The 26,564-nt window shown below is 39.3% G+C and overlaps 3 protein-coding genes across 5 annotated transcripts; 1 reads left to right on the top strand and 2 right to left on the bottom strand.

Annotated features, from left to right (window-relative positions):
* On the top strand, positions 1 to 7,759 carry LOC148069718 (E3 ubiquitin-protein ligase TRIM8-like). 2 transcript variants are annotated; one of them, XM_087801973.1, is made up of 8 exons: positions 1 to 156; positions 951 to 1,533; positions 3,836 to 3,931; positions 5,133 to 5,366; positions 6,244 to 6,275; positions 6,565 to 6,680; positions 7,142 to 7,345; positions 7,405 to 7,759. In XM_087801973.1, the coding sequence occupies exons 2-8, from the start codon at positions 961 to 963 to the stop codon at positions 7,596 to 7,598; spliced, it is 1,449 nt and encodes a 482-aa protein (XP_087658099.1). In that variant the 5' UTR covers positions 1 to 156; positions 951 to 960; the 3' UTR covers positions 7,599 to 7,759. The 2 variants fall into 2 exon arrangements, with proteins under 2 accessions (XP_087658099.1, XP_087658098.1); XM_087801972.1 differs by having other exon boundaries at positions 7,142 to 7,759.
* Positions 7,760 to 8,175: 416 nt separating this feature from the next.
* npm3 (nucleophosmin/nucleoplasmin, 3) lies at positions 8,176 to 11,508 on the bottom strand. Its single transcript, XM_087802799.1, has 5 exons — positions 11,368 to 11,508; positions 11,109 to 11,197; positions 9,642 to 9,761; positions 9,485 to 9,578; positions 8,176 to 8,469 (listed from the first exon to the last, which is right to left on the bottom strand). Exons 1-5 carry the CDS (start codon positions 11,435 to 11,437, stop codon positions 8,369 to 8,371), a joined length of 474 nt encoding a protein of 157 aa, XP_087658925.1. The 5' UTR covers positions 11,438 to 11,508; the 3' UTR covers positions 8,176 to 8,368.
* Positions 11,509 to 12,978: 1,470 nt separating this feature from the next.
* oga (O-GlcNAcase) lies at positions 12,979 to 25,494 on the bottom strand. Of its 2 annotated transcripts, XM_087803350.1 has the most exons (19): positions 25,062 to 25,494; positions 24,644 to 24,695; positions 23,822 to 23,919; positions 23,596 to 23,726; positions 23,363 to 23,534; positions 23,177 to 23,275; positions 22,822 to 23,106; positions 22,585 to 22,743; positions 22,331 to 22,521; positions 21,316 to 21,567; positions 21,029 to 21,232; positions 20,736 to 20,910; positions 18,881 to 18,934; positions 17,814 to 17,899; positions 16,804 to 16,908; positions 16,038 to 16,129; positions 15,781 to 15,973; positions 15,551 to 15,710; positions 12,979 to 14,274 (listed from the first exon to the last, which is right to left on the bottom strand). In XM_087803350.1, exons 1-19 carry the CDS (start codon positions 25,225 to 25,227, stop codon positions 14,138 to 14,140), a joined length of 2,811 nt encoding a protein of 936 aa, XP_087659476.1. In that variant the 5' UTR covers positions 25,228 to 25,494; the 3' UTR covers positions 12,979 to 14,137. The 2 variants fall into 2 exon arrangements, with proteins under 2 accessions (XP_087659476.1, XP_087659477.1); XM_087803351.1 differs by lacking the exon at positions 18,881 to 18,934 and having other exon boundaries at positions 25,062 to 25,493.
* Positions 25,495 to 26,564: the final 1,070 nt, after the last annotated feature.

The raw sequence follows: 26,564 nt of genomic DNA, 5'->3' as shown, positions 1-26,564 counted from the left end.
ACGTTATGAGCAGAGGATCATCTGCGCTTCAACCTTCAACCTCCCGACATGAAGCGATCACGAGACGGTGGGACCGGACCACGAGCTCCCGGGATCTGATCGGAGGAGGGGATTGAACCAGCGACCAGCGACGACATGGAGCAGCAGAACTAGTTGGTGAGCTCGAGTCTCTCTCCAGACACGTGAGGATCTCCAGAGAAGATAAGAGGAATTTATTGGATGTTTTTTCTATGTTTACTTCCAAGTTTCCACAGTCATGATCGGTGGTCGATCACATAACCAATGCACTCGTCGACGCTTCAAAGTTTCACATGAAGTAAAAAAAAGGAAGTAAATAAGGAATGTTTTTATTGTTCTGAGGGATCATGTGCAGGTGAGCGAAGGCAGAGGGAGATAAAGTCAGAGGAATTCAATCATTATTGATATTTTCAGGAGTAACATGACATGGAGACAGACTTGATGACTCACCAGGAGCTGATGTCATTAAATTAGTCAGCATTTGTTTCTCCTGTCAACAGTTCTTACTGAAGTTTCCAAAGATGTCAGTGAAAAGTGAGATAAAAGTCTCTTATGTAAGTGTTTGTGATGCAGCTCCACCTGTTTGGACACTTGAACCATCTTGACCTCCTCAGTGCACAACATTCCCATGATATCAGCGTCACAACATCCAACATTTTTTATTTATTTTTTGTATATTTTTCCAAGGTTTGAATTATTTTAACTGAATATTTAATGAAACCACGTTTTATTAAAAAAGTTAAATTTATGTTTATTGAAAAATCCATTGACTAAACAAATGATTGAATGTCACCTTTGACCTGAATGAGTCACCAGAATCTTCCACCGACTGAAGATCATCCGCACCTTTGACTCCTTCATCTCAAATAACCTTGAGATTTTTTCTCACCGCCGCGCCTGCACTTTTCTCATCACTACACTCATCCCTGCAGGGTCTGGATCATGGAGCCTGGTTGGAAAGAGGGTTTCGAGGAGGAGCTTCTGTGTCCGATCTGCTTGAACGTGTTCCAGGATCCGGTCCAGCTGCCGTGCAAACACAACTTCTGCCGGAGCTGCATCTGTGAGGCCTGGAGCAAAGAGCGGAGCGCCGTCCGCTGCCCCGAGTGTAACCATGACTACGACCCCAAGCCCGCCATGGAGAAGAACCTCAAACTGGCCAACATCTCCCACAGGTTCGACGCCCTCAACAATGTAGACGGGGCCTCGACTCTGCTGGAGTGCGCGCTGTGCAGGCGAGCTCCGACGCTGCCGGTCAGGAAGGTGTGCCTTCGCTGCCGGGCCCCCTGCTGCCAGACCCACGTCCAGACGCACCTGCAGCAGCCCTGCACGGCCCCGGGACACCTGCTGGTGGACGTGGAGGAGCTCAGCGCCTGGACCTGCCTCGCCCACGAGCAATACAGGTTGTTCCACTGTGCCGAGGAGCAGGTTTCCCTGTGCTTCTACTGCTGCGTCTCCAGCTGCACCAAGAGAGGCCACAGCGTGACTGACGTGGACACACAACACGTCAACATGAAGGTGACAAACACACACGACTTCACAAACTAAATCAGCAAATACGATGAATCAGAAGTGGAATAAACTCTGAAGCAAATAGAGAAAACATCCCTCAGGAATCAGATGAATATTAACTTCTACACAAGTATACAATTATTAATATTATTATTATTCTGCTTTCAAATATATTTTTATTTTGATCATACGTTTTGATGATTTATTTAAAAGATTGTGTAAACTTGTTTAAACTTACAATTTACAGAATATTCACTGCATAAGTTTTTGTGTTTTTTTTGCATTTTTGTGTTGCGATCAAACTTCAGGCTGCTAGATGGCAGCAGAAATTATGTAAGTAACAATGATGACTGAGGATGAGAGGATACAGTGGATCCAGCAGCTTTTTAAAGCTGATGTTTGGACATATTTTGGATTCAAAACCAATGAAAACAGTTACCACTTCGTCAAGAGTCATGTGGTCTGTAAATTCTGCAACACCAGAGTCAAGTACTCGACAGTACTACAAATATATCCTTGTTACTACAGTATCACAATATATTTTATTATATTAACAGATTCTCGTCAAAACACACCACTACTTAAAAAGTTAATCTTTTATATTAAAAACTACAAAATAAAATGTGACATGATTTCTCATAAAGTGAATAATCGGGTTTTTAAATTACATTATTTTATAAAAACTCTGTGAATAGCATAAGTTTCACTCGGATGTTGAGCATCAACGGGTGTCTTGAATGATTGATTTTTTTTTCATCATAGGCTTGATTATCATTTAAGATTTGTGCCAAAATAAAAAAAACACACAAACTTGGGCCAAAACTTTTCTCCAAATTAAAAAAAACATTTCTAAACTTTGAAAACAAACATGTTTTATATAAAGGAGGATAAATTACATGATTATGAAATGAATACGTAAATGTACAAATAAATGTGCAAATAAATTTAAAAACCTCGAAAAAAGTAAATAATATTGAATAAATAATAATTATAAATTACTTCTTATTTAATTATTTTTCAAGAACAAGATGTTCCCGTATATAAACATTTATTCAAACATTATTTACCTTTAATTATTTCGGCATTTTGTTATGTTTAAATGTATTTTTAGTATTGAGCTGGAGACTCAACAGAAAGGCAATCCAACGATAATGTGCTGAGAGAGTTCTCCAACCTCTCCACAAACATCTCCTCAGAGCTTCTCGGCAGGAAACCAGAATCTCCCGGAGGCTCTTCACTTCCTCGTGTCCGTCAGAATGCCGAGGCCGCTGACAACAGACGAGGGAATATTTGTCCGGAGATTGTGAAAGAGACTCTCTGTTCGCTGCTCCTCATTTAAACATGAGCTTCCTGGCAACCAGAGGGTCTAAATAGGACAGTGACCGACTCTGGATCTAATCTGGATGAAGCTAGACTTTCACTCTCCAACACACACCGTCTCAGGACCGAACTACCTTCTTTATGGCCTCAAAGATTCTTTGAATGGTTTACCTTTGGGTTTTGTCTTTATAGAAACATATTTATATTGAATTTAAAAGGCTACCAATGGAAAAAATATTATTCATTTTAATTTTTAATTATTTATTTAGAATATCATTAGAAGTTCTAACTATGTGTAAAAAATATAAATATTTTTTGAGGATTTAAATCATTTAATTATTAACAAATTTGTCTGGATGTCTTCTGGCTTTTTAATTCACATATGAATCCTTCTTCTGTGGTAAATGTTCCTGGTCTGTTGGCTAGCATTAGCATAGCATTACAGATAAAATAAATAGTCAACTATAATCCCAAATTTATAAAATACAAACTGTTTTTAAACCAAATTATAAATGAGTATATAAGTGTTACAGTAGTAATAGTATAGTAGCATCTAACAAAACAGTTCTGATCCAGCAGTGGTTGTAGCTTCCTCATGATGTGCAGGTTTATTCAAGCGTCCTCAGAGTTGTTGTCTGACTGTTGAGCAGCTGAAGTAGACGTTGCTGTGATACAGTGAATGTGGAGGAATGTTTCTCTCTGGATCTGCTGCTGTCCTTCAGTGAACGTTGTCGGTTGAAGACTTCTCTGTGGTGCTGACATGGAGGCTCCGTCTCCTGGTCCAACAGCCTCAGACGGCACATTGATTTCTGGATCATCCTCGGACGGATTATGTTCCTCTCTGGCCTCTGACTTGAGAGATGGATGAGGATCACGAGGATGTGTGTGATTGTTGAGCTGCATCGACGCAGCTGTCGTCCAGAACCACTCGCTCTGATCCTCCTGCAGTGGTTGCTGGTTCCAATCCCGCTTGTGTTTGTCGTCACAGACCCTGTTGATGAGGCAGCAGAACAAAGTGGAGGCTCGAGTGCAGAACATCGACGAGCAGATCACGCGGCTGGAGACTGACAGGACAGAGATGAAGGTACAGTCCAGCCTAAGATCACAAATACACATCTACACACACAACAATTTTTTCTACTCCATATATGATCAGTAAATACTTTTCATTTCCATCCTAAATGTAGCTAAAATTATTGTACAATACCTGATGCTGACCTGAGATAAAACTACATCTAAAATCAAACCCTAAAAAAAACTGTGAGAAGAGAGATTAGATGTGTACCTTCTTTGCCATGACCTTTTGGAGCTGACCTCTCCTCACTTAAACCTTCACTGAGAGGTCAGTCGTCTACACACACACACACACACACACACACACACACACACACACACACGTAAAGATGGATGCAGAGACACACACACACACACACACACACACACACACACACTCACACACACGTAAAGACACATGTAAAGACACACACACACACAGACATGTAAAGAGACACACATAGACATGTAAAGAGATAAAGACACACACGCGCATACAAACACGTAAAGACACACACACATGTAAACTGACACACACACACACACACAAGTACAGAAAGAAACGCAAAGCCACACACAGACATGTACAGACGCATAAAGACACAAACCGACACGCATAGACCCACAGACGCGTAACGAGACACACGCAAAGACAAGCATAGACACACAGACGCGTAACGAGACACACGCAAAGACACGCATAGACACGCACACATACACACGCATAGAGACAAAGACGCACACAGACACATAAAGACACACAAAGGCACTCATAGACACACAGTGACATGTAAATAGACACACACAGACGCATAAAGAGACATAAAGACACACACAGACACCAATAGACACACACAGAAGCATAAAGAGACATAAAGACACACACATACACACAAAGACACGCATAGACACACAGAGAGACATGTAAATAGACACACAAAGACACAAATAGACACACAGAGAGACATGTAAATAGACACACAAAGACACGCATAGACACACAGAGAGACATGTAAATAGACACACAAAGACACGCATAGACACACAGAGAGACATGTAAATAGACACACAAAGACACGCATAGACACACAGAGAGACATGTAAATAGACACACAAAGACACGCAAAGACACAAACACAAATGTATTTGTAAGACGAGATGGAAACATGTTTCCAAATACATTTTATGGTGTGAACATCACAATAGTGTGTGTTTGATGTGTGTGTCTGCAGGACGACATGTCTGAGCTGAAGGCGTGTCTGAGAGAAAAGTACCAGAAGATGCACTCACTCCTGCAGACCAGCCAGTCGGACGCTCTGCTGGTGCTGGAGAGCTCCTTCTACACATACGTCAGGAAGAACTCCCAGCAGGCTTTGCAACTCAGGAGGCAGCAGCAGGAGGCCAAGAAGATCCGGAGCTCTTTGCAGATGTTTGCACAGAGAGCCTGTAGCATCAACATCATGAAGGTGTGTCACATGTTCGCTGCCCTCACTCTTTTCTTTTGACTGACGTGAGTGTAGGCTCATTGGAAGTTATTTTTTATATCACGAAGGAAAGAAATACTGATGAAAAGACAGAAGTATAAAGTGGTAACTTTAATATCTTGAGATGAGGAGTTTAAAAATGTAATTAAAACTGAAAATACATTTTATTGAAACTATTCCAATGTTGAAAATATTCATGAGTGACAGGACATTGGATGTATATCGGTACAGTTAGAATATTAAATTTAACATTTCAAATGTTTAAACTTTTGAAATACTTTGAGCATTGAATCATTAAAAGAAACATTTCCAGAATGTATTTCTTTGTCTTACAGAGTTTGATATTCTAATTCCAATAATTAAAAATGTTTTTTCTAAATGTAATTTTTTTAATTAGTAATAAAATAACTTAACACTGTAACATTTTATATTAATTAAAATTAAAATTATTCATTTTCGATTTGATTGAAATTCAAATATCAAACTTCAAACTGTCTTTATTATTTAATATTTTTCAATCTAGAAATAACTGAATTCATTATTTGATATAATCTTTTTTTTAATATTCTGCTACAAACCTCGTTCACCTGCTCTGGTGTCAGAAATAAGAAATGAATTGAAGCTCAAGTTTAAAAAATAAATGTGTATTTTATGTCAACTGACATGTGTTTGTGATGTTTAAATTGTCATGGAAATGTTTTACTACACAAAATGGAGGCCAGGTAAAAGTAACTTTGTACTTACTTACTTTTTATTGTAAACTAATGTTGTTGTTTTTTTTTAAACCTGAATGTAAGAAAAGGACTGACTTTAAAAAAAAGAGATAATTATTGTAAATATTGTTCTTTTCTAATTTCAGAACACGAAACCTTACCAGCTGCTGAGACATCGGTAAGTTGTACTTCAAAATCTTCCTTTAAAGACTGACAGAATGAAACGGGTGATGAGGTTTCATGATGCACGTTTAAAAGTCCACTCTCTGCTTTATAATCTTTGGCTCTGATCTACTGATTCAATGAATCCTGGCATCATATTCAAACTGAGAGTTCCATCTAGTGGTCTTTCAAAACTGTTTCATGAAGCCTCATCAACGCATCACTAGTTCTACTTGCACGACTGAAGATGTGTATGAAGAAAACAAGTCTGTCATTTGTGTTTGATTTATTTTATTTTTTTGCAGGACAATCTCACATCTCAGCAAAGCTCCTCCTCCACTGTCTATCCACAAACTCAGCGCTCACCATGTTTTCTCTGAACTTGCTGCCAAGGAGATTCATTTCAAAAAGATCCTTGAAGGTTGGATTTTAATATTAATACTTTTTAAAAAAAATGCAAATTACTGTTAATTTTTACTGTTAATGTGTTTTTTTTATCATTTAATTAAAAAAAGTTCTATCAAAAAGAAAATTAACTTTTTTAATTGAATAAAAACAAATTAAATGGACTGAGGCTACTTTTTATGAATTTAACATGGACACAAACAACTTACCAATATCTTTTTTATTCAAACTATTCTGTTTAATTCATTTTATTGAAGCAACTTTTTAAAAAATTGAAAATATTTTATTTTATGCAACTATTTTGGATTGATCAATCTACCCACATAAAAAAAATGCTCCGTTTATGAGGATGGGCTGAAATATTTTTATTTTGAATGATGCTACATGCTTCATATATATTTGACAAGAGCTCGCCACAGGGGGCAGCACCGAGTGCTTTTAATTATAAATAAATTGATCACATTTTTTTCTACTCAGAACCGATCCAAGTCGTGCCTGATCTGGAGGTGGACCAGTCTCAGCAAAAGAGGCGGTACCAAGAGAGTAACCTGGAGAACCCCATTTCCCATGATGCACCTCTGCTGCTGTTCAAAAATTCCTTCTTGGCCGACCGCAGGCCTCAGAGTCTGTCCATGAGCTCTGCCAACAGACACGGTCACTTCCTCAACGCCCATGTTGCAGGTCCGTGTTCTAGTTCCTTGCAGCCGTTCGATCCGAGCAAACTTCTGATTCGCTCTCAGAACAACTTGTGTTGCTCCCGGGACTCGGATCTGTCAGGAGAGTTCAGGTCAGGCCAGACCCGGCAGCAGCAGCAGCAGCAGTTCACCATGACTGGACCGCTGGACGCCTCGAGGACTCGCCGGCACAACAACCTGTTTGGACTTTACAGCCACTTGTCGTTGCCTCACTACGTGACCAAGTGATTCTTCGCTGAGATCAGCACAACCCTGACGGATTTCCACAAAAATATTTCCACTCATTGATTTGCTGCTGAACCATCTCTGGAGTCTTCGTGCCGCATCTGGACTTTAAAGTTTGGGGAAAAGAAATCGAGGGACTTTGTTGACGAGTCAATAAAAAAAGTTGTGGCCTTTTGTTCGTGGTTTGTTGCTTTAACTTTAAACATTTCTTATGAAGTCTTGAGATTAAATTAATGAACCGGCATTAGTTTTTTTAATTTTATTCACAGAACAGATTGTGTGAACTCTAGGTGAGCTTCATCAACACACAATAGTGCAACAACACCAAGTGTTTGAAGCATTAAATGTACAAAAAGGTTTTTTTTTTTTTTTAGTTTATGGTACTTGCAAGGGTTGTCGGTCAGACTTGAGTTGATGGTTCATGTTCAAATTACTGTGAAAAAAAAAAGACTAAATTACAGCTTGTTGTGGGTCTTTGTCGTCACTCACCATAATTTTCCTTCAGAAGTGGAAGAGCTAAGCCTGGAGTAGAAAAATAAATATACAGATGGTCATAATGTTAGGGCGAATGCCATGAAAATAAGAACAAAGTAAGTTTTCTGAAGAATTTATTCACATGAGTAGAAAAGGTTGTGGTCACTGACATAGAAAAGACTGACGTGTGTAAACATTACAAATGTTTGGATTCAAGTCAATTATTCTCATTCATTCACTCACAGAAGTTTATAAAATACATCTCATAAAACAAAGAAGTGACTGAGATCAACATGTGTTTGTGTGTCTTCTAAACATTCGGTTTCTTCTTCGCTGGTTTAACAGGAGCCATTTCCTCTTCGTCTTCATCGTCATCATCTTCGGACAGATCTGACTCTTCAGGCTCTGATGCTGAAAGAAAACAGAATTTAGACGTCAAATGATCTCAGTTGATTCCAGACCACAGACACCATCACCATGGTGTAAATTTCACAAACGTCATTTAGCAGGAAGTAGGAAATAAAATTCCAGCTTTTGAGTTAAGAGCAGTGCGTCAGCCATGCTCCACCTGCCTTATAATCCTTCATTATCAGGGTCATACTCTGTTTTTTAAAATGCACATTTGCCATCCATTCATTTATTTATTGTTTCTAATTCATTGTTTTATTCATCAAGTTATTTAGAACAAATTTTAGATCATCGTCCAGTTAATCGGTTTCAGATCATTTAAAAGGAAAATTTAAGATTAGTGATAAATCAATACTTCCCATGGGTAACAATCATGGACTGCCATTGATCTCTTCTTGAAAGTGTGGCCTATTATCCCACAAAATATATAATTTGAGTGTAGAATTTAGAGAAATTGATCAGTAAATCATAATATTGTAGAGATTGGACACGTATAATTAATTGTCAAAGACTAGTTTATGATTAAATCAATAATTATCTCAATGTATCAACATTGAATGGATGTGATACTGGCCTGATGACAGTAGTACAAGGGGCAGCTCAGGGAGATTATGCGTTTGCTCAGACAAGAAATAAATGAGGGGGAACATTAGTAAGGTGGGTGCAGTAGTTGGTGTCTCCCACTAACTTCTTTAGTTCTTCAAGTTTATCTGATGAAGACAAAAGACTAAAAGCTGTTTTACAATACATTTAAATATGTATTAATGTGTGCAAAAAATGGTTTGCGTGACTATGGAAGTATGTAAAGGCATAATGTATCAGTTAGTTTATCATCCACCAGTTGTACTCCTGTCAACTTTTGTGTTTTATTTGTGTTTATTTTTTATAAATCTATTATGACATTTCGACTGAAGGCTCAGCATAAAAGTTTTAAAATGTTTAAGACATACAAAACTGATCATCCAGTATTTTAGACTCTGTAGTAAACTTTTGTACATATAAATAGTTTTCAACGTACCGATCAGGTGGAGCCCGCTGACTGTCACAGGTCCTGTCCCGGCTCTCAGTCGGATGGTCACGGGGGCTTTCAGTTCAAATTCTCCCAGACTGACCTGAGAACAGCCAAACACACATCAGCTCAGACCAGGACAAACATCTCTCAGAAGAGCTGCTACCATTGGCAGACAGTTGACGTGAAGGTTGGCGATGGGCACAGAGATGGTCTTTCCTTGGTGGTTCATGGCCGTCACTTCCACCACATTGCTCTCCTCCTTGGCGCCGTCGCCGAGACAAACCTGAACGATGTCAGAAAAGGCTTAGAAAGGTACTTTCTGGGATTTTAAATAGATACTGGAAGTATAAAGAATATCAATACACCTAAATATGGCAATGGTTATCCTTTATTAATATTCAACAGCATTGAATACATTTTTTATTTAGCAGATTTAAAATCATATTTTCTTTTTATCATACAAGTAACTACGTTTAATTTTTTGTGTTTCAATTAAACTTCCCGCCACTAGATGGCAGCAGTCATTACATCCCCTGCAGCTAAAGAAACAATGAGAGCCCACGAGATCCCGGTGTAGGTACAATTTCGGTCCCCCCTACAATATCGGTCCCCCCACTTCCTACGTGATGACGTCACACGCGTCATATGCGAACGTCTCTTTAAAATATTTTTTATGGGTTAAAATAACGTCAACAGAACGTTTACATGATACTTTTTACCACACATGAAACATTTATATTGACAAAAAGACGATCTTCGTCAACATAATCACTTTCCGTTCTTTCATTTCCTGGTCTGACGACACACGTGACTTTGAGACCAACGGAAGGGTCCGCGCTACATGTGACGAAGCCGCTGATTGGCTGAAGCTGTTTTACTAATAATAAAGCACAACTGTATAATGAAATAAAAATCATTCGAGTTCCGAAATAATTCGCTTTTCAAAAAAAAAGTTAGAATATTCCCCTTTCAATAACTTGTCTGTAGTTCGGATCATAAACACCTCAGTAATTATTTAGGTTTCGATTTTTTTAAAATCAATTATTAAATGTACATATGCCCACTTTATTGAACGAGTCATTTTTTTAAATTGTCATATTTGTATAATGTATGCACTACAAAAAAAATCGTGTTTTTTTAACACTACTGGCAATAAACATTTTCTAATTTTCACACTATTGAGATTTGTTCTCTTCATAATACTGTTGGAATATAATATATATATATATATATATATATATATATATAATATAATAACCCTCCTATATTGCTTTTTGTTCTCAATTGTAAACGGGCTTGTAGAACAATGAAACATGTTTAGGCTGATTATTCCAGTTGCATAATACGTACAATTCTACAGTTAAGTCTGTTTATTTACACTGCAACACAAACAAATGACAGAAACAATGATCACTGGAACCTTCTTTGTAAGACTTTTCTGATAATTCATTTAAATCCATGTGAAGTTTTACACACATATTTACAAGTTAGTTCTGTTATTTATGTACAAATAAAAGCAAGAACTAAGTCTAGCAAATCATAAGTTGAATCTTCCTACTTGAGAGCCATGATAAGTTTAGCCATTTCACACAAAAATAAGTTCCAGTTGAGAATAAGATAAAGTACAAACCGTTCTGAGCTCCAGAAAGTGCTCGAGGTCTTCTTCTTCTTCATCTCCCTGGAAAGTGTAGAAAGGAACTTTGGACGACAGCTCGCAGTCTGGACATGAAAACAAACCCGGTTAGTGAAATAAATCAGGTTTGTGAGTTTAGTGAAGCTTGTGAGGAACATAAATCCAGTCAAGTTATATCTCCATTCAACCACACCTGGACCCCTCACAGACGCACGTGCGACCACCAGAACCAGACACACTCCTCGTCAACACTTACTGAACAAAAAACTCTCCAGCTTGGTTGGACCGCCGTGACCGATGTTGATGGAGTCTTCGTCGAGAGACATGTTTGTTCAGAACTATGAGCTCACACTTTCAGTAGAATGAAGAAGCACGAATGTCTCTCACGTCGCGGCTGAACGAGAGACCTGACGTCATTAACGTGCGCCAGTCGTGCTGCTGATTTTGGTTTAGCGTTTAAAAGAGAAAAAAAATCGAAAAAGAATTTCAAAGATGAATTACTATATTACTTTGATACCGATCAGATAAATAAAAAGTATCTGGATATGTATTACTTTTTTTGAAAATCTGAAAATCTGATTTATTTGACAAAGCTTCTCCATTAATTCATTAATTATATTATTTTAAATCAATCTTTATTTATAACAACTCAAACGTAAATATTACCATGTATACAAAATCAAAGTCGTTATAAAAGCAATCAGAAACATTTTTAATTTGGTATTTTTGTCAGGTCCTACGTTTTTACAATGACACAAGCTCAATATAGATTGATACATTTAATCCCTGTCCTACAGCCTACGATGAAAAAATGTATAATCCCAAGTATAATTTAACATATAATTGTTCCGTGATTATTTGTCTCTCTGGTTGAGGAACCTTTTATAAAATGTGTTGGTGATGAAACGTACAAAAAACGGTTAATGGTAATAAAAATCTATATGAGCCTAAAAAAACACCTTTTGACTGTTGGTACTGGCACAGTAGAATGTTTTCAGCATGTTCCACAGCAAATACAGCAATTTTTCATAAAAAATTAATCAAAATAAAATAAGAACAAGAAAAAAGAGAAAAAAAGAGAAATAATAAGATGATACAATCTAAGTCTAAAGATAAAGAACATAGATCAAAGAAAAATAAAAAAGACAAAGGATACAAAGACTAACACAGAACAGAACATCAAGTTACTTTTACTCCACTCCTGCCCCCAAATTCAGAATTGTACAATTTAATAGCTCAAATGAGTCCTTGAGTCTATTTGTTTTGCACCTTGGAAGAAGCATTCGTGCACTCATTCTGCTTCTCTGTTTACTGAAGAAAGTGTTCAGAGGATGACTGTCATCATCCATGATGGACAGTAGTTTGTTCAGTGATCTCCTCTCAGCAACTGTCACCAGTGAGTCCAGCTACATGTCAACCACAGAACCAGCCCTCCTGATCAACCTGTCCAACCTGTTGACACTCCTCTTGGACTCATTCCTACCCCAACACACCACAGCATAGAACAGGACACTGGCCACCAGACTGGTAGAACATGCAGAGGAGCTTCTTGCAGATTTAAAATGATCGAAGCCTCCTCAGAAACTACAGTCTACTCTGAACTTTCTCATACACATGGTCTGTGTTGCAGGACAAGTCCAGTTGACTGTCCAGCCACACACCGAGGTACTTATAGTTGTCAACTATCTCCACCTCGTCGCCTCTGATGGACACTGGACGTGGCTTTGTCCTGGACCTCCTAGTGTCCAAGACCAGCTCCTTGGTCTTTGAGGTGTTCAGCATCCATTTCTCTGATTGAAAGTCAGATTTTGAAGTTCATTTTTAGACATTTTAAATATATTCTGGAAAAAAGACAAACAAGGGCAGACATGTTTACATATAGTTGTTTATTCGTTTTAAAGTTATGCATGTTAGGTATAAACTTTTCACTGTAAACTTTGTAACCCGCCCATCTCTAAATACAGAAAATCCAAATGTACATGAGGAGCCCTCACTTCAGGCTCTTCAACAGGAAGTGCCGTGACAAATCCAGGCGCTTCCTTTTCTTCGAGGAAAAACAAAATCAAAAAAAAAAAAAAAAGGCAGAACTTCATTCAATATACAAAACAATAACTCAATAAACAGACAGCTCTTCTGTCGTAGAACTACAGTATGTTGCCAGCAGAGGTCATCCATGCTTCTTCCTCGCAGAACTTTTTTTTCTGAAGACTCTCTTAACACATGATTAACAAGAGTCAAAGTGCTGTTGATAAAATAACAACAAACAAAAAACATTCAGAAATGAACAATAAAAGGCAGAGAAATCTCTGCTTCCAGAAGCCCACAGCAGTGTGTGGAGGATCTGTGCCACTTGGGTGACGTTTGGATCAAACCGTCAGAGCGGTCTGGAAGGCTCAGTCGAGAAGAACATTCATTTGAAAGTGTGCGACGTGGAGTCATGCAAGAGAATGTATGCTTGTAAACAAAACTAGCTGTGACTCCCATTTCCCAATTGTGAAACCAATTTAGAGGATTTACACCAGAGAAAATTTGGTCCGATATAGTTTTATATAAAACTTTTTATTCTCTAAACCTGGAATCAGAAGGAAACCCCTAGTGACCTTTAGGAACACCAGCAGGTTTTGACCTATTAGATGAACTCTCATTGGTGGAGAAAACAGGAGAATGAAGGGTAGAATCTCAGCCTGAATTATTCCACGAATAGCAAAGACCGTTTTGCCTAAGCATGAGGCAGACATTTTAAACCTCGGTGGACCCTCGACTGCAGCATTACAATGAGAAATGAAGGCTTAAAGTGTCGTCATCTCCAGGAGGATTGTGGGAAATAAATGAATCAGAATATGTCTGACATCTACCCCCCTCCCCTCACTCGCCGGGGCTTCCCAAAGCTACTGAGCTGTAACATCTGCGGAGAGAACCGGGAACAAACGTGGGAGACAGGTGTGCTTCGGAACACCGACGGTGAAATCCTTCTTTGGGTGGACGTCACCGGTCGACTCTACACCGTGTTCGCACAGAAAGTTTCCTCATAAGCTGCGTCCCATAATAATAATGTCTTTGGGGAAGCCCTCCATCTTGGCCACCTCGAAACATCCCAGCTTACCATAGAAGTCCAACATTCTCTTGTCAGTCTGACGAACTTTGCAGAAAGCTCCGTGAGAACCTAGAGAGACAGAAGAAGGACATGAGTTCCAGCATGTGAACTCCTTGAATATACTTTATTCATGACACAGAGCCATAATTCCATTCCAATCTCGCAGCAGTGATTACATGAACTTTTTTTTATGAACAAATCGTAACTATTAGAGGAAAGATTCAAGACCTGCTAGGATCCTAACACAACCGGTATAGCTTTCTTGGACATAGACACGAATCCCAATTCAATGTCATATGACCAATCAATAATCGATTGATTAATTAATTGTTTGCATCCCTAGCGCAGATGGCGCTTGACTCGTGGTCTGAGAGGTTGCGGGTTCAATCCCAGTTCCGGACAAGATTGTGGCGATGTGTTCCTGAGCCTTGATTGCTCCTGATGGTTGAGCTGGCGCGCTGCATCACAGCCTACTCCCATCAGTGTGTGACTGTTTGTGTGAATGGATGAATGCGTAACTGAGTGTAAAAGAGCTTTGGCTGCTGAATAAGCATAGAAAAGTGCAATATAAGTAACAGCCATTTACCATTTAACACAACTACAGTACTGTATCACAGATATTACTCAGACAAAACTGAGGTTCTACTAGTTGGCCCTAACTAATGATCCAGCTTTTCAAAATGGACTTGCTCCTGCTGCTAGCACCACTGAAAAGAATCTTGGTGTTTGCTTTGATCAGAACTCGATTAATTTGGCTCAGTCTCATAGACTGCCTAATTTCAGCTTTCACAACACTTAAAAAAATCAGGCAATTCCTTCCTTTGGATTCTGCTGTGAAGCTCATCCATGCTTTTGTTAGCTCCAGGTTAGACTATTGTAACTGTCTTCTGTCAGGATGTGTTAAAATGCCTCTCAGAACTCTTCAGCTCATTCAGAACTCTGCAGCTCCTGTCCTGGGTAAAAGGCGCGAACACATTTCTCATGTGCTGCCCCGTTTACATTGGCTTCCAGTAGAATTTAGAATATTTTAAAATGTAATTAAAAATCCTTCTATTAACCTATAAAGCCTGACATGCCCTAGCATCAGCATACATCAAAGATATAATCCAAACATATCAACCTACTACGATGTTACGATCCTTAAACTCATATCTATTAGTTATACCACAAATCTCTAAATGTAGATTTGGAGCCAGGGCCTAAAGTTTTAAAGCCCCTCTTCTGTGGAACCAACTACCAGCTTCAGTCTGGAGGGTAGACACTACAAAGCCTCGCTGAGCAATACTACGAAGCCTCACGATGAATACTATGGGGTAGTCCCAAAAATATGGCACGTCTAACTCACCATTCGCCTTCAGAGAAGACAGCAGACATCCCATCATGCTTTTGGCCACGCTGGGGTCTGTGACGTTGGCGTGAATATCAACCTTGATAAGAGAGGGAAAGTTGGAGAGGAATGACTCTGGAAGACCCTCCTCTTCTTCATGGAAGCTCAAAATCATCTTCTGCAAGAGGTAAAAAGGAAAATGAGAAGAAGTAGTTATTGTTGGTAAAGATATTCGCTGAGTTCCGCACCTCAGCTTCTGTGAGGTCTTTCTGATCATCAGGTTTGTTGTATTTCTCCTGCATGAAGGGAATCCAGCTGAGCTGGCACTTCTTGATGAAGGGATTCACGTCAACTGTGCCCACAGCGTAACCACAGATCCCCTCGTCGTCCTCCAGCACGAAGCCGTAGTCCGGACTCAGAGACAGAAGACCACCCACTAACCTGCCCAAACAAATGTGTGGCGTGACCAAAGATCCTCTGAGATGAACGAGTCTACTGGTTTTACCTGTCTCCGATGAGATCCGGCTCTTCCTCGGGGAACGGAGCATCCTCCATCCCTTCACAGTACATTTCTTTACAGATTTTGTAAACGGAGGCCTGGAAGAACAAGAACACGCATTACGAATTAAGAGGAGCCAAGAGAACAGAGAAAATAAATAAACATTATGACTTATTTGGATCAAAGACTATTTAAGTATCTACTTAGAATTAATTAACCATTTCACATCAGTGAAGATCATGGAGGTCTAATTTCACAATGATATGATTCCAATACTAAAATCAAAATGTTTTCCGTTCTGGCCCACCAGGTAATTTTGTGAGGCCCATCGGATGGTTAGTTCGAAATCATGTTGACCTATCAAAATGTTGTGTATACAATATTTTTGATGACAACAATTTTAGAGAGACTTTAATAACTGAATCTGATGTGAATTTGATACTCTGTGTTAAAGACAACCGGCAAACAAGAGGGGTAAAGATTTTGGCCCCTTTAGTGTACCACGCAGAGTAATACAACAGCTTTGTGAAGTAGTACTATGGTCCCTTGTGGTGCTGCTTCTTAGCCTAGCAAATGAATACCAAAAGATTCTGTGCTGTGCTCCACAAAAAACGAACACCATATTAAAACACAAGGGGCATCAGATTAAAAGGCGCACGTCAATTTTTAAATAAAATTTTCATTTGCAGTGTGTCTTAATATTCCAAAAAGATTAAGTAATAATAAAAATAGACATAGGACAACAACTTATGATGAAAAAAAGTTCTCTCACCTCATCTTTGGGGAAATATGGCCTTATTGAATACATTTTGGAGGTTGGTAGTGAAGGTGGAGGTTGGTAGAAAAGATCGTTCGCACCTTCTATTGGCAACAACCTCTGTGGGAATCAGAACAAACAGGTTCAGTCTTAGGTGTGTTGTTCGGGTCTCTCACTTCAACTACTGCTAAACCAAAAAAGAAGAGGAGATAGAAGCAAACAGCTAAATGCTTTAAACTAAGAACACTGACTAGGAGAAATCCTCTTCTTTATTGATCTGACAGTAGTGAACGTGAAACTTCCCGTGATTTAAAGGAGCGCAGCGCAAAACTGATATTCGCTTGTGAATTGTCACCAGGGAGGTCTGTTGGTCTGACTAAGGTCCTGCTGGCTGAAGGAGATGCTCCTCTCCCTTTTGTATGGCATCGCAATATTTCGCTGCGCAACCCTCCTGTTGAGAAAAATAATGATGCTTGCGCCAAGAGGGGTCACTCCAAGACAAAACATTTTGCCTGTAAGATACTGAGTTGGCCAATTAAACGGACAATTAAATCTCCCTTTTTTTTATCTCCCAGGTTGGAATAGTTGTTTATGCTTTATCATGGAGTTTCCCTTTTTTAGACATGCGTGCCTTTTTTTTCGCTGGCGCTGCGATGCGTGCGCTTGCAAGGGTTTGAGAGCTTTCCTGCAAAGAAATGGATGTCATAAAAATAAGACTAGCCATGCTCGCTTGCGCCGCGTGCGCGAGGGAAGAGCAGCATCTCCTTGGGCAGTCGCTGAAAGTGAAAGTAGAATTCATTAATTCAAAAAGCCATGTGAAAAGAGTCTGGCCGCTGTGGGCTTCAGGTGGGTCACCTTCCAGAAATAACCCCAAATTTACGACCTGACACCCCTCTAAACATGAGTCACGATCAGCTGACCTTTGGCAGACCAAACCCCTTCATACCTGCACACAATTCTCTCTTTTTATGCACAAACACTATCTTTTTTCCATGTGACTTCTGTGAATTAAGTACATTAGATACCTGGAACTCTCCTGCTAGACCTCCCCTAAAGGCCCAGGGCTCTTGGTCTCCTTTAAGGAATTGTGCTGATGACTGACTACGACACCCTGTTGGGAGCAGAGCCAAGCGGACAGTGTTACCACAGGATGGGGCTCTTCGACACAGATGGAGTTGGGGGACGGGAGGAGGAAGGGTCAAAATGTATCAAGTAATCAAATATTTTACACTAAAACACTGTCTTGTAGTTGGTTTGAAAACTAAATAATTTATCAATTAATTTAGGATAAAAGGGGCTCGAGCACCTAAAGCTTACATTTAAGATTCAAAGTAAATCTCATTCACTTATTTAAGTTTGAGAGAAAAGATTAGGCTACTTAATGTTGTTTTGATGAGGTAAAGTGCTCGACCCGTCTCTATGTAAGCTTCAGCTGCTGTCACCCCCGTAATCTCAGCCCCCCCCAGTGAAGTCACATCTTTTCTTCCTTGTCACGTGACCAGAATGTTGAGCCACGAACACAGATAAAAGATCATGCAACGTTCTCACCCACATTCCCCTTGGCTAATCCCAATTTTGAATGTTAACTTTCTGAGCCAGGTTGAAGAGCAAGCCCTGTCAGGTGACACAGCGAGCGCGCCCGTGAAAGCCTAACACTCCTGAAGCGTAAACATGTTTGTGATGAGCTGACAACACAGCATACAGATGCACCCACAGGGAGGATCGCTGAGCTCGCTTCACTAATTTTAGGCTAATGCTCAGGTCTGGATTGTTCAAAAAGACAATCACAGACGCCCACAAACATATATATCATCACAATAAAACAGCGGGAAAATTCAACTTGGAATCCTTGGTAGTGGGTGCATCAGGCTGGTCGCAGGCATTTGCCTAAGCCTACTGACAGAAACGAAAAAACGTTAGAGAAAGCTGCCAAAGAGAAACGTTTGGGAGTTAAAACTTCAATTCAATCTAACAATCGCTGCGCAAAAATGTGACTTCATCCAGGAGGCTGCTTTCTTTTCCCTAAACAAGTGTCGGACCAGTTAAAATCATTGACATGGAAACAATTTTGACAGCGCTGCACTGTGCATACACGGGTCACTGTCCATCCAACAGCAGTAGAAACTTGTACTGTGGATTCTTCCATCTGTACATGGTGAAGGGAGAAAACAGTAGAAACCATGATTAGTAAGTGTTCAGCACAAGTTGCAAGAAGGTTGAGACTGAATGCCACGTGCACGGCTGCTGAAGCGGGAGAGGAGGGTGTTGACTCGGAGTCTAAATCACTATTGAACTGTCATGTAAATCTGGAGGTTAGATATGATAGTTTGTACGTGGTGTCACCAGGATGGGTTTGCTGCCTGCTGTGTCCTCTGCTCTACAAACAGCCATACTGGCCAGAAACCTGTAAACAAAACTGGCTTACAAGAATAATCAACAGGCCATGCTGGTGCTTGAGAGTAAACAAAATTATGAAGATTTTCTATTTGGACAGACTGTATCAGGGTTAACCGTTAAATAAACACCACACCCTCTTGTCTGAAGTTGATAGTACTTTAGACCAACTTCCAGCTAACAATTAAGCCTAAGGTTTAAACTGTTCTTTATATTCTTGTTAATTTCTTATTGATTTTTGTGCACATTTTTTTCTTCTGTAGGCTGCTGTTTCGTGGCAGGAATCCCTAATTTACCAAAGGAAAACACAAAGGGATCAATAAAGATGTATCAATATATCTTCTAACGATCTATACAACTTCCTGAAAATACTACATATTATAACCACACTTTCAGTTCAACCATTTAGTTTACCTGGCAGTTTTTACCAACTCTGCCAGTTTTTTTCTCTCCTGTAGAAATGAGCTTTCAATCAAGTATATTTTAGTTAAATCCCTCCAATAAAATAAAAAAGTCAGGCAAAGAGTAAAATACATCCGTTTGAGACGTTATATAATTGTTTACTGATACATATTATTAAATTATGAATTCAATATAAAACTGCAGACTCAAAAAAAATCTGCAAATCATCCAATAGTCATAAATCGTCCCAAATATAGAACCATCTATTAACATCCTGAGACCTTAACCTTAAATGTACAACTATTGATACATATTTCATTTAAAACAAAAAGCAGGATTGTAGGATAACTTCTACTCCATATAGGACTACTATACTCTAATAAACAAATTAAAACTCATGTTTGACAAATAAGTATAATAGTAATAGTAGAATTAAAGATAATAGAGGAGTTGACAAAAATACCTTCTTTGAAAATAGTTTTTAGAAGGTCTGAGATAACAGCCTGAGCCTCAGGTGGTTATTTTTTAATATAGTTCAATTCATTTTTAAGGTGAGGAATTGCAAACTTAACATGGATCTGTTGTAAATTCAGGAAGACAATAGAGAAAGGTGTGGTGCTGAAGTCTACCCCGACACAAATTATCCAGAGATTTCCTTTTAGACTTTTCTCATCCTTGTTTCACTTCAACTTTACACAAAAATAAGATGCAAGTTGTTTCTTCTTTATGCACCAGAATGGCCTCGATTGTCAGTCAGTTTATCTCCAAGCTCGCGTGCGCGCTGGGCCATGGAGGGAAAGGGTTGCAGACAGAGATGAAAGCAAGTGTGTCTGTGTGAAAATGTGACACAGCGGGACCCAGCAAGCAGCAGTAACCCTGCTGGTTCACCACAGCAACCCGGTTCAGCCAACTTCAGTGGGAGAATGTCAGCCGTGCAGGAAGCATTCGGTCGATAAGAAGATTATACATAAATATTGTGACATACAAATAAAATTAATCTTTAAAATAATAGATGTAGCTGAGTTTTAATTATCGTAATAGTTCAATGTGTATGTTTAACATGTGTAGGATTGGCTGCCATGTGTGGTACGATACACACTGACCACCTACTCTAAGAAAGGCTGACGTGTAGTTCCCCCCCACATACACACCTAGCCACTGGACAAACGACTTGACCATAGAAATGATGCTCTTGATATCCCAGATGTACGGGTAGAGGTCGTAGAGGATCATGCGGTTGGCTGTGTTGGAGAGGCGTGTGAACATCTGGATGACGGAGCAACACATATCCTCGAACTTCTCTGCCCTTGAGTTCCATTCTACCACCTGCAGGCACAATTAAAAAAAAATATTGTTCATACACAAACATCTGAAAACATTAGGACAAACACTAATTTGACTACTTTGAAATTGAAATTAATTTAGCCAGGCTGATCCAACCAACCTTTTCTGTTTCCTTTTGTTTACAGTTGACACTCACAACGCTGCTATTGGATCGTAGCCAGTTGAACTCCTTCAACATCTGCACAGATTTTGGTCCATGTTCGTACGGCAGGTAAAATAATTCTGCCAGCAAGCACAAGTCTTCAATAGAAAGGGGCTCCACAGTGAAAAGGGGCTTCTCATTGGGACCGGGAACAAAAACGTCCTGCACAAACACAAGAGGAAGTTGATATGTTGTTCCTTTGTCCCAATAATCTCATTTTATATAAAGAAATGTCATCTTGACACCTGTTTGAGCAGGTCATCAGTCTGCATCGGTGCAATGTCACTCCCATCCTCCTGGACCACCTCTTCAGGAGATTTAGACTCCAGCAAGACCTCCTTGTCTGTATCCATGGGCTTCAAGTCCTCCGTCATCTTGTCCACATGAACCAGATGGTCCTGTTTCTCGTCTGGCTCAACTTCCGATTCGAGCCCATCCTGCTTTTCAACCACCATCTCCATCGGCTCCTCATCAGAATCCTTCTTCTCCGCCTCCACCTTAATCAATCCCAACAAGAACACATCTTACGTTGAGACAAGATGGGTGAAACTATAGGGACAACCACGATGATGAACAGAGTAGTATTGCAACAAACAACTTACTATTTTCATTGTCTGGATTGAAAAGACAAAACAATTAAATAAATAAAAATAAAAAAACTTATATGCTACTTGAAACTAGACTCGAATGTTTAAACGTTTCATTTGCAAGCTGCTGTAGAAGTCTATTGCCAACATCCCTGCCATTGTGTTGTCACTACTGCTGGTCTCACAGGCAGTTTTCAAAATCCATTTAATTTTTATTAATAAGGGTTCTAATCAATTCATTTCTATTTAGCATTGGTCTCTTGAATAATGATAATGGCTTGAATGTATTAAAATCATTATAATCAGGCTGTAGCTATGGGTTACCTGACAAGGAAGCCTATATGGACAGCCTGTAGAGCGCAGGACATACATGAAATAAAACCTCAGTTATAACTGCAACAGTAACTTAAGTGGAGATTAATGTTCATATTGAAATAGTGACCTATTAAGATGTCGGTGTTTAACAAACCTTAAGAAACAAGGATTATTGATGGGAACAATTATGCAGAAATAAAGGAACTTGATGGACGCCTTTGCTGAAGTGGAGACAATCTAGATACAGTATATACTCTCTGTTGAGGTAGTTTGCCCCCTTGCTTTCTGTGAATGAGTTTGACAGCCCGGTTTTATGAGGATGCAGATCTTAGTAAGAAAGAACTTGAGTGTGTCTGACCTCTTCTTCCTCCAGTGGTGTCTTGTCCATGAGAAGAGGGTTTGAATCCAAACACAAAGGTGGCATAGTTGGAGACATGATGGGCTGCTGGAACACAGTAGTGACAGTGGTGGAGGAGCACAGGGAAGGAGGAGCCATGGAAACCACATCTATGGCTGTACTTTTGGGACCACTCTGAGGCACCTGACGGCCTTGAGAGAAAGAACACATGTCACCAGGTGTGTCCCTTGAAGAAGACTTTTCAAGAGTCTTACTGTTGTACTGATGAGGCACGCCAAACTCTCCCAACCATTCTGTGAGAGCAAGTTTAAGGGCAAGCTGTGGGCTGTAGAGCATGTCCGTCTCTAACTCTTCATCGCTGCCCTCGTTCTCTAACTTGATCTGGATAGACACTGCGCTGTCCTCACCATCCGCTGATAGAAATGAAACATGTCACTTCAAATTGACCATCCAATAATTAAACAAAGGACAACAATTAATTGTAAACTCACTCATGACCACATCCTTACGCACACCATTCATGTTGGATTTGTACCACGTGGCAAGGGTGTGGATGGCTACAAAGTTAGACTCAAATTCACAATTGGGGTTTGTTAAGACCCCCTTTAGTCTCGGGATGAGTTCTGTGGATCGTCCTTTATAGGGCCCCAAGAAAAGCCTCTTCTGGTCATAATCGTTGGCATGTATGTTGTCCCAGATGACGGGGGATCGTCTGATGATTTTGGACACCTCTTCAATGGATTCTACTGTAATGTCTTTGGACACTACCTTGGGACCTAAAAAAAATGGAATTTCGATATTAAGTTTGAATTTCATTTCAATAGAAGATGACCGTAGACCACTCACCTGTCCACAGTATATCAATACTAGGTAACAACTTCTCTCCCACTGTGTGGAGGTAAGGGGACTGAGACACATTTGGGTAGCAGAACGTTCCACAGTACTCTGTCATCATGACACAAAATTTAAATTGTTTTAGAAACCAGTACTCAATGCTCAATTTGGTAAAAAGACTAGACACAATTGATCTACCTGTGGGACAGAACAAGAAGGTTTCAGGCTCGCTCAGGTACTGGAAGATCTCGTTGGTGATGGAGACCTGAGCGTGTGCAAAAGAGCTGAACACCTCTTTATCAGCAGGGCACATGTTGTGGTCGATGTCATCAAAAAGTAAGGCAAATGACTTGCAGCCAAAATGAGAAACCTAAAACGGCAAAATAAAAATCAGATGTAAGGTCGAACAAAAGATTAAATAATAAAAGTACCTGATCAAGTTTTCTCTTCAGTGCAATAATCTCTTTCGGGTTAGAGAAGGTGATGTCCAGTCCAGGGGAGATGGCATAGATGAACTCTATTCCATGATCTTTAGCAGCACCTATTAGAGTCATCAGTTGCTCTACAAGAAAATTGTCAGAAAGAAACAGTACATCAGCATCATCTTCAGGTTTATATTTCACACAGTCCATCATCAAAAGTATGAAAAACACTCACCTGCTTCTTCAACAGAGTACAATTCTCTCCAAAACATTCTGTGTTTATAGTCATCTTTAGGTGCATAAAGATAAGTGTTGAGCCCCCATTTCTGTTGCCTGTCAATCACAAAAATGTTACAAGAGTAAAACACAGAAGTATATGAAAGAGGAGTTTTATAGTCTACACATGTAAACAGTTACATGGATATCAAATCATAACCATTTCGAAAACACAATAACCTTTAACAAGTTTTTGTCTTCTATCCTCCTCTGATTTAATGTATCACTAATGTATAGATAGATACAAGTCAACCATTATTATTTTGATATTAATATGATATGATATTATATTATGATGTTCACCAATGATGAATGTGTGTTTTGGTCCTGTGACGTGGGTTTGAGATGAGAGTGAGAAGTTTTGAGACTTTGTTGAAAGCAACAACTCACAAGATTTTGACACACACAACTCACAAGACACACTGACAATTTTAAAGAAAATGATTTTAAGTGCAGCTTAAAGTCAAAATTCTATAGAAAAACACTGTAAACTAAGTTATGTGATTCATCTATTATGGTGGCCTAATATGGTGGCCTATTTTTTAAAGTGGGTCAACAAGATTTTTTGTTTGACAACAAGTGGAAGGGCTTTAATGTAATGGGATAATGAAGTGTTTTAATTGAGACAGAATCATTTAGTGGTTATATGTTGAAACTGCATGTAAACGGTTCCACAACATTAAGTAGCGTCGCTACACATGTAGAAAAATTAAAATGTTGACATCCGTAATATTAAAAAGACCAAAGTTTACATCCACAAAGATGCTGTAGTAAAACACACCTCCTGAACAACTCCTTCCTCTGTTCCATTGTCCATGGTCGCCCGTAGAAGCCTGCATAACAAAAAAAGGATTTGTCAAGGCTTTGTGCAGATTATATACCAGATGATGTAGAATGTCACTGACAAGACATGCATTGCATCTCAGTAACTGCCAGTAGTCGTTTCATATTCATGTCAAGAGAATTGTAAATACATAAAGAGTCGACTGTTAAGTAAATAGCATGTTCTCCTCGCATCTGTTTGTGTCTCTATCATGAAAATGTAGCTTTTAAATGTGTATTTCTACAGATGCTGGTCAATTATTGATCCTGCAGCGGCCATTTCACCTCGCAGGCATGAAAGCCTTTGCTTTGTTGACCTACTTTTACTCGTGCACATGATGAACAAGAAGGATGAGGCATATTTGTCAATGTTTTACCTTCAACGACACCACTGATGAATTTTCTGTGTCCGGATAATTCGATACCCAGGATCGGATGGTCCACGGAGACGGGGGCCTCGACACAAGCCTCGGTGGGGCTGGGGCTCGGCTCTTCGTCCACTTGGGGCGCCTCTAAAATATTGTCTTTTTGGACCATTTTCATAGATTCTGTGACTCCCGGGACTGGATGCAGTCAGGTGGAACCCTCAAGAGTTGGATAGCACGGAATAAGAAAATCGCGTCACCGTCTGCATGGATTTAATGAACGAGTCTGTCAAAATTAGACCTGCGGGTTCATAAACTCGACATCAATTATTAGCACGGAGGTGTGGCGACAATTTTTATCAAAGTTAAAAAGCTAAGAAGGCCGTTTGTTTACGTCTGGTCGTTCTCTAGTCGTCGATCTGTTGCGAGTCCAACGCGTTCTTCCTGTTTACTCTGAATGCGCATGCTCAGCTAGACTGGCTCAAACCAGTAAGAACCAGAACTGGGTGACAAAACAACGCAAAGAGGATACGAATCTCAAGATGCGCAACACAATTTTGTTGTAAATACAAACAACAGATGGAAAACTATTTAAAATTTGACATAAAATCTAACAGATTTAAAAATGCTTGATTAAAACGGGTTTAATGACTAAATAAGCTATTTAATTAGATACATGGTAACAAAAAAACGAAAAATGTTAACTGTTTTCAAGACAGTCCCGGATGATATTTTTGAAATTATTTCAATTAGTGCTAATCCAAATATTTATTTAACATTAATTTCACACGTAATATATATTCTTATTTCCGATATAATGGCGTATTAGCGACTGTAATTGCCGTTATAAAACAAACCGCTATTTACCATCTTGTCAGCTTTTACTGTTCTTTGAAATTCCGGTCCATATTTGGAATAAGACACAAATTCACCACATTCAAAACTGGTGCTTCTGTCGGAGAGATCTGTCAATCATGTGCACAACAATCTGCACGATTTCTCGGTCTTATTTCTTAAAACGTTAGGGGGGCTGGGTCCCTGACTCTCCAACTGTGGCCGGGCGATTTCCTCAGGGGCCAAATTTTTATATAATGGCTGTTATTGATATCATATAAAATAACCTTTAGCACCAAAAAATATTTAATTAATTTAAATAATTATGGGATAAATGCCGAATAACAAAAACCCTATAACCATATATATAGGGACAAGGAATAAATAGAAATACCAACAAAATAGTTTCTTCATGATCGTTGACCTCAAAGGGCCACACTTTGTCTGTGTAGACCTAGAGCTATAGGGTGGGGTGCGTGATATTCAATAATGGATTATACTGCTTTACCAATTCAGTGTGGAACCGACATTCACAATAGCAAATATATTCAACAACTTTATTAGCCTGCATATTACCAGAACAAACTAAAACTTGGATATTGCAACTTTTATTTCACCCCCAACTTCATCCATACTTGTCAGCTTTTTTTTGTTGTTGGCATTTTTAATATTTATAGTAAT

The sequence above is a fragment of the Callionymus lyra genome, chromosome 11 (genome assembly GCF_982586985.1).
Source record: "Callionymus lyra chromosome 11, fCalLyr1.hap1.1, whole genome shotgun sequence".
Lineage (NCBI taxonomy): Eukaryota > Metazoa > Chordata > Actinopteri > Syngnathiformes > Callionymidae > Callionymus > Callionymus lyra.
This window is presented reverse-complemented; position numbering and strand designations above follow the sequence as displayed.

What these genes read in the sequence shown, in the direction of transcription:
- LOC148069718 (XM_087801972.1), top strand. Translation starts at nt 961, where the DNA reads ATGGAGCCTGGTTGGAAAGAGGGTTTCGAGGAGGAGCTTCTGTGTCCG. An exon ending in CTGACAGGACAGAGATGAAG is followed by an intron (nt 3,932 to 5,132) that starts GTACAGTCCAGC and finishes GTGTGTCTGCAG; the next exon opens with GACGACATGTCTGAGCTGAA. An exon ending in TTTCAAAAAGATCCTTGAAG is followed by an intron (nt 6,681 to 7,141) that starts GTTGGATTTTAA and finishes TTTTCTACTCAG; the next exon opens with AACCGATCCAAGTCGTGCCT.
- npm3 (XM_087802799.1), bottom strand. Translation starts at nt 11,437, where the DNA reads ATGTCTCTCGACGAAGACTCCATCAACATCGGTCACGGCGGTCCAACC. An exon ending in GCTGGAGAGTTTTTTGTTCA is followed by an intron (nt 11,198 to 11,367) that starts GTAAGTGTTGAC and finishes TTTCATGTCCAG; the next exon opens with ACTGCGAGCTGTCGTCCAAA. An exon ending in ACTTTCTGGAGCTCAGAACG is followed by an intron (nt 9,762 to 11,108) that starts GTTTGTACTTTA and finishes GACATCGTTCAG; the next exon opens with GTTTGTCTCGGCGACGGCGC.
- oga (XM_087803350.1), bottom strand. Translation starts at nt 25,227, where the DNA reads ATGAAAATGGTCCAAAAAGACAATATTTTAGAGGCGCCCCAAGTGGAC. An exon ending in CGTGCCTCATCAGTACAACA is followed by an intron (nt 22,522 to 22,584) that starts GTAAGACTCTTG and finishes CTTTCTCTCAAG; the next exon opens with GCCGTCAGGTGCCTCAGAGT. An exon ending in CATATTTCCCCAAAGATGAG is followed by an intron (nt 16,130 to 16,803) that starts GTGAGAGAACTT and finishes TTGTTCTTCCAG; the next exon opens with GCCTCCGTTTACAAAATCTG.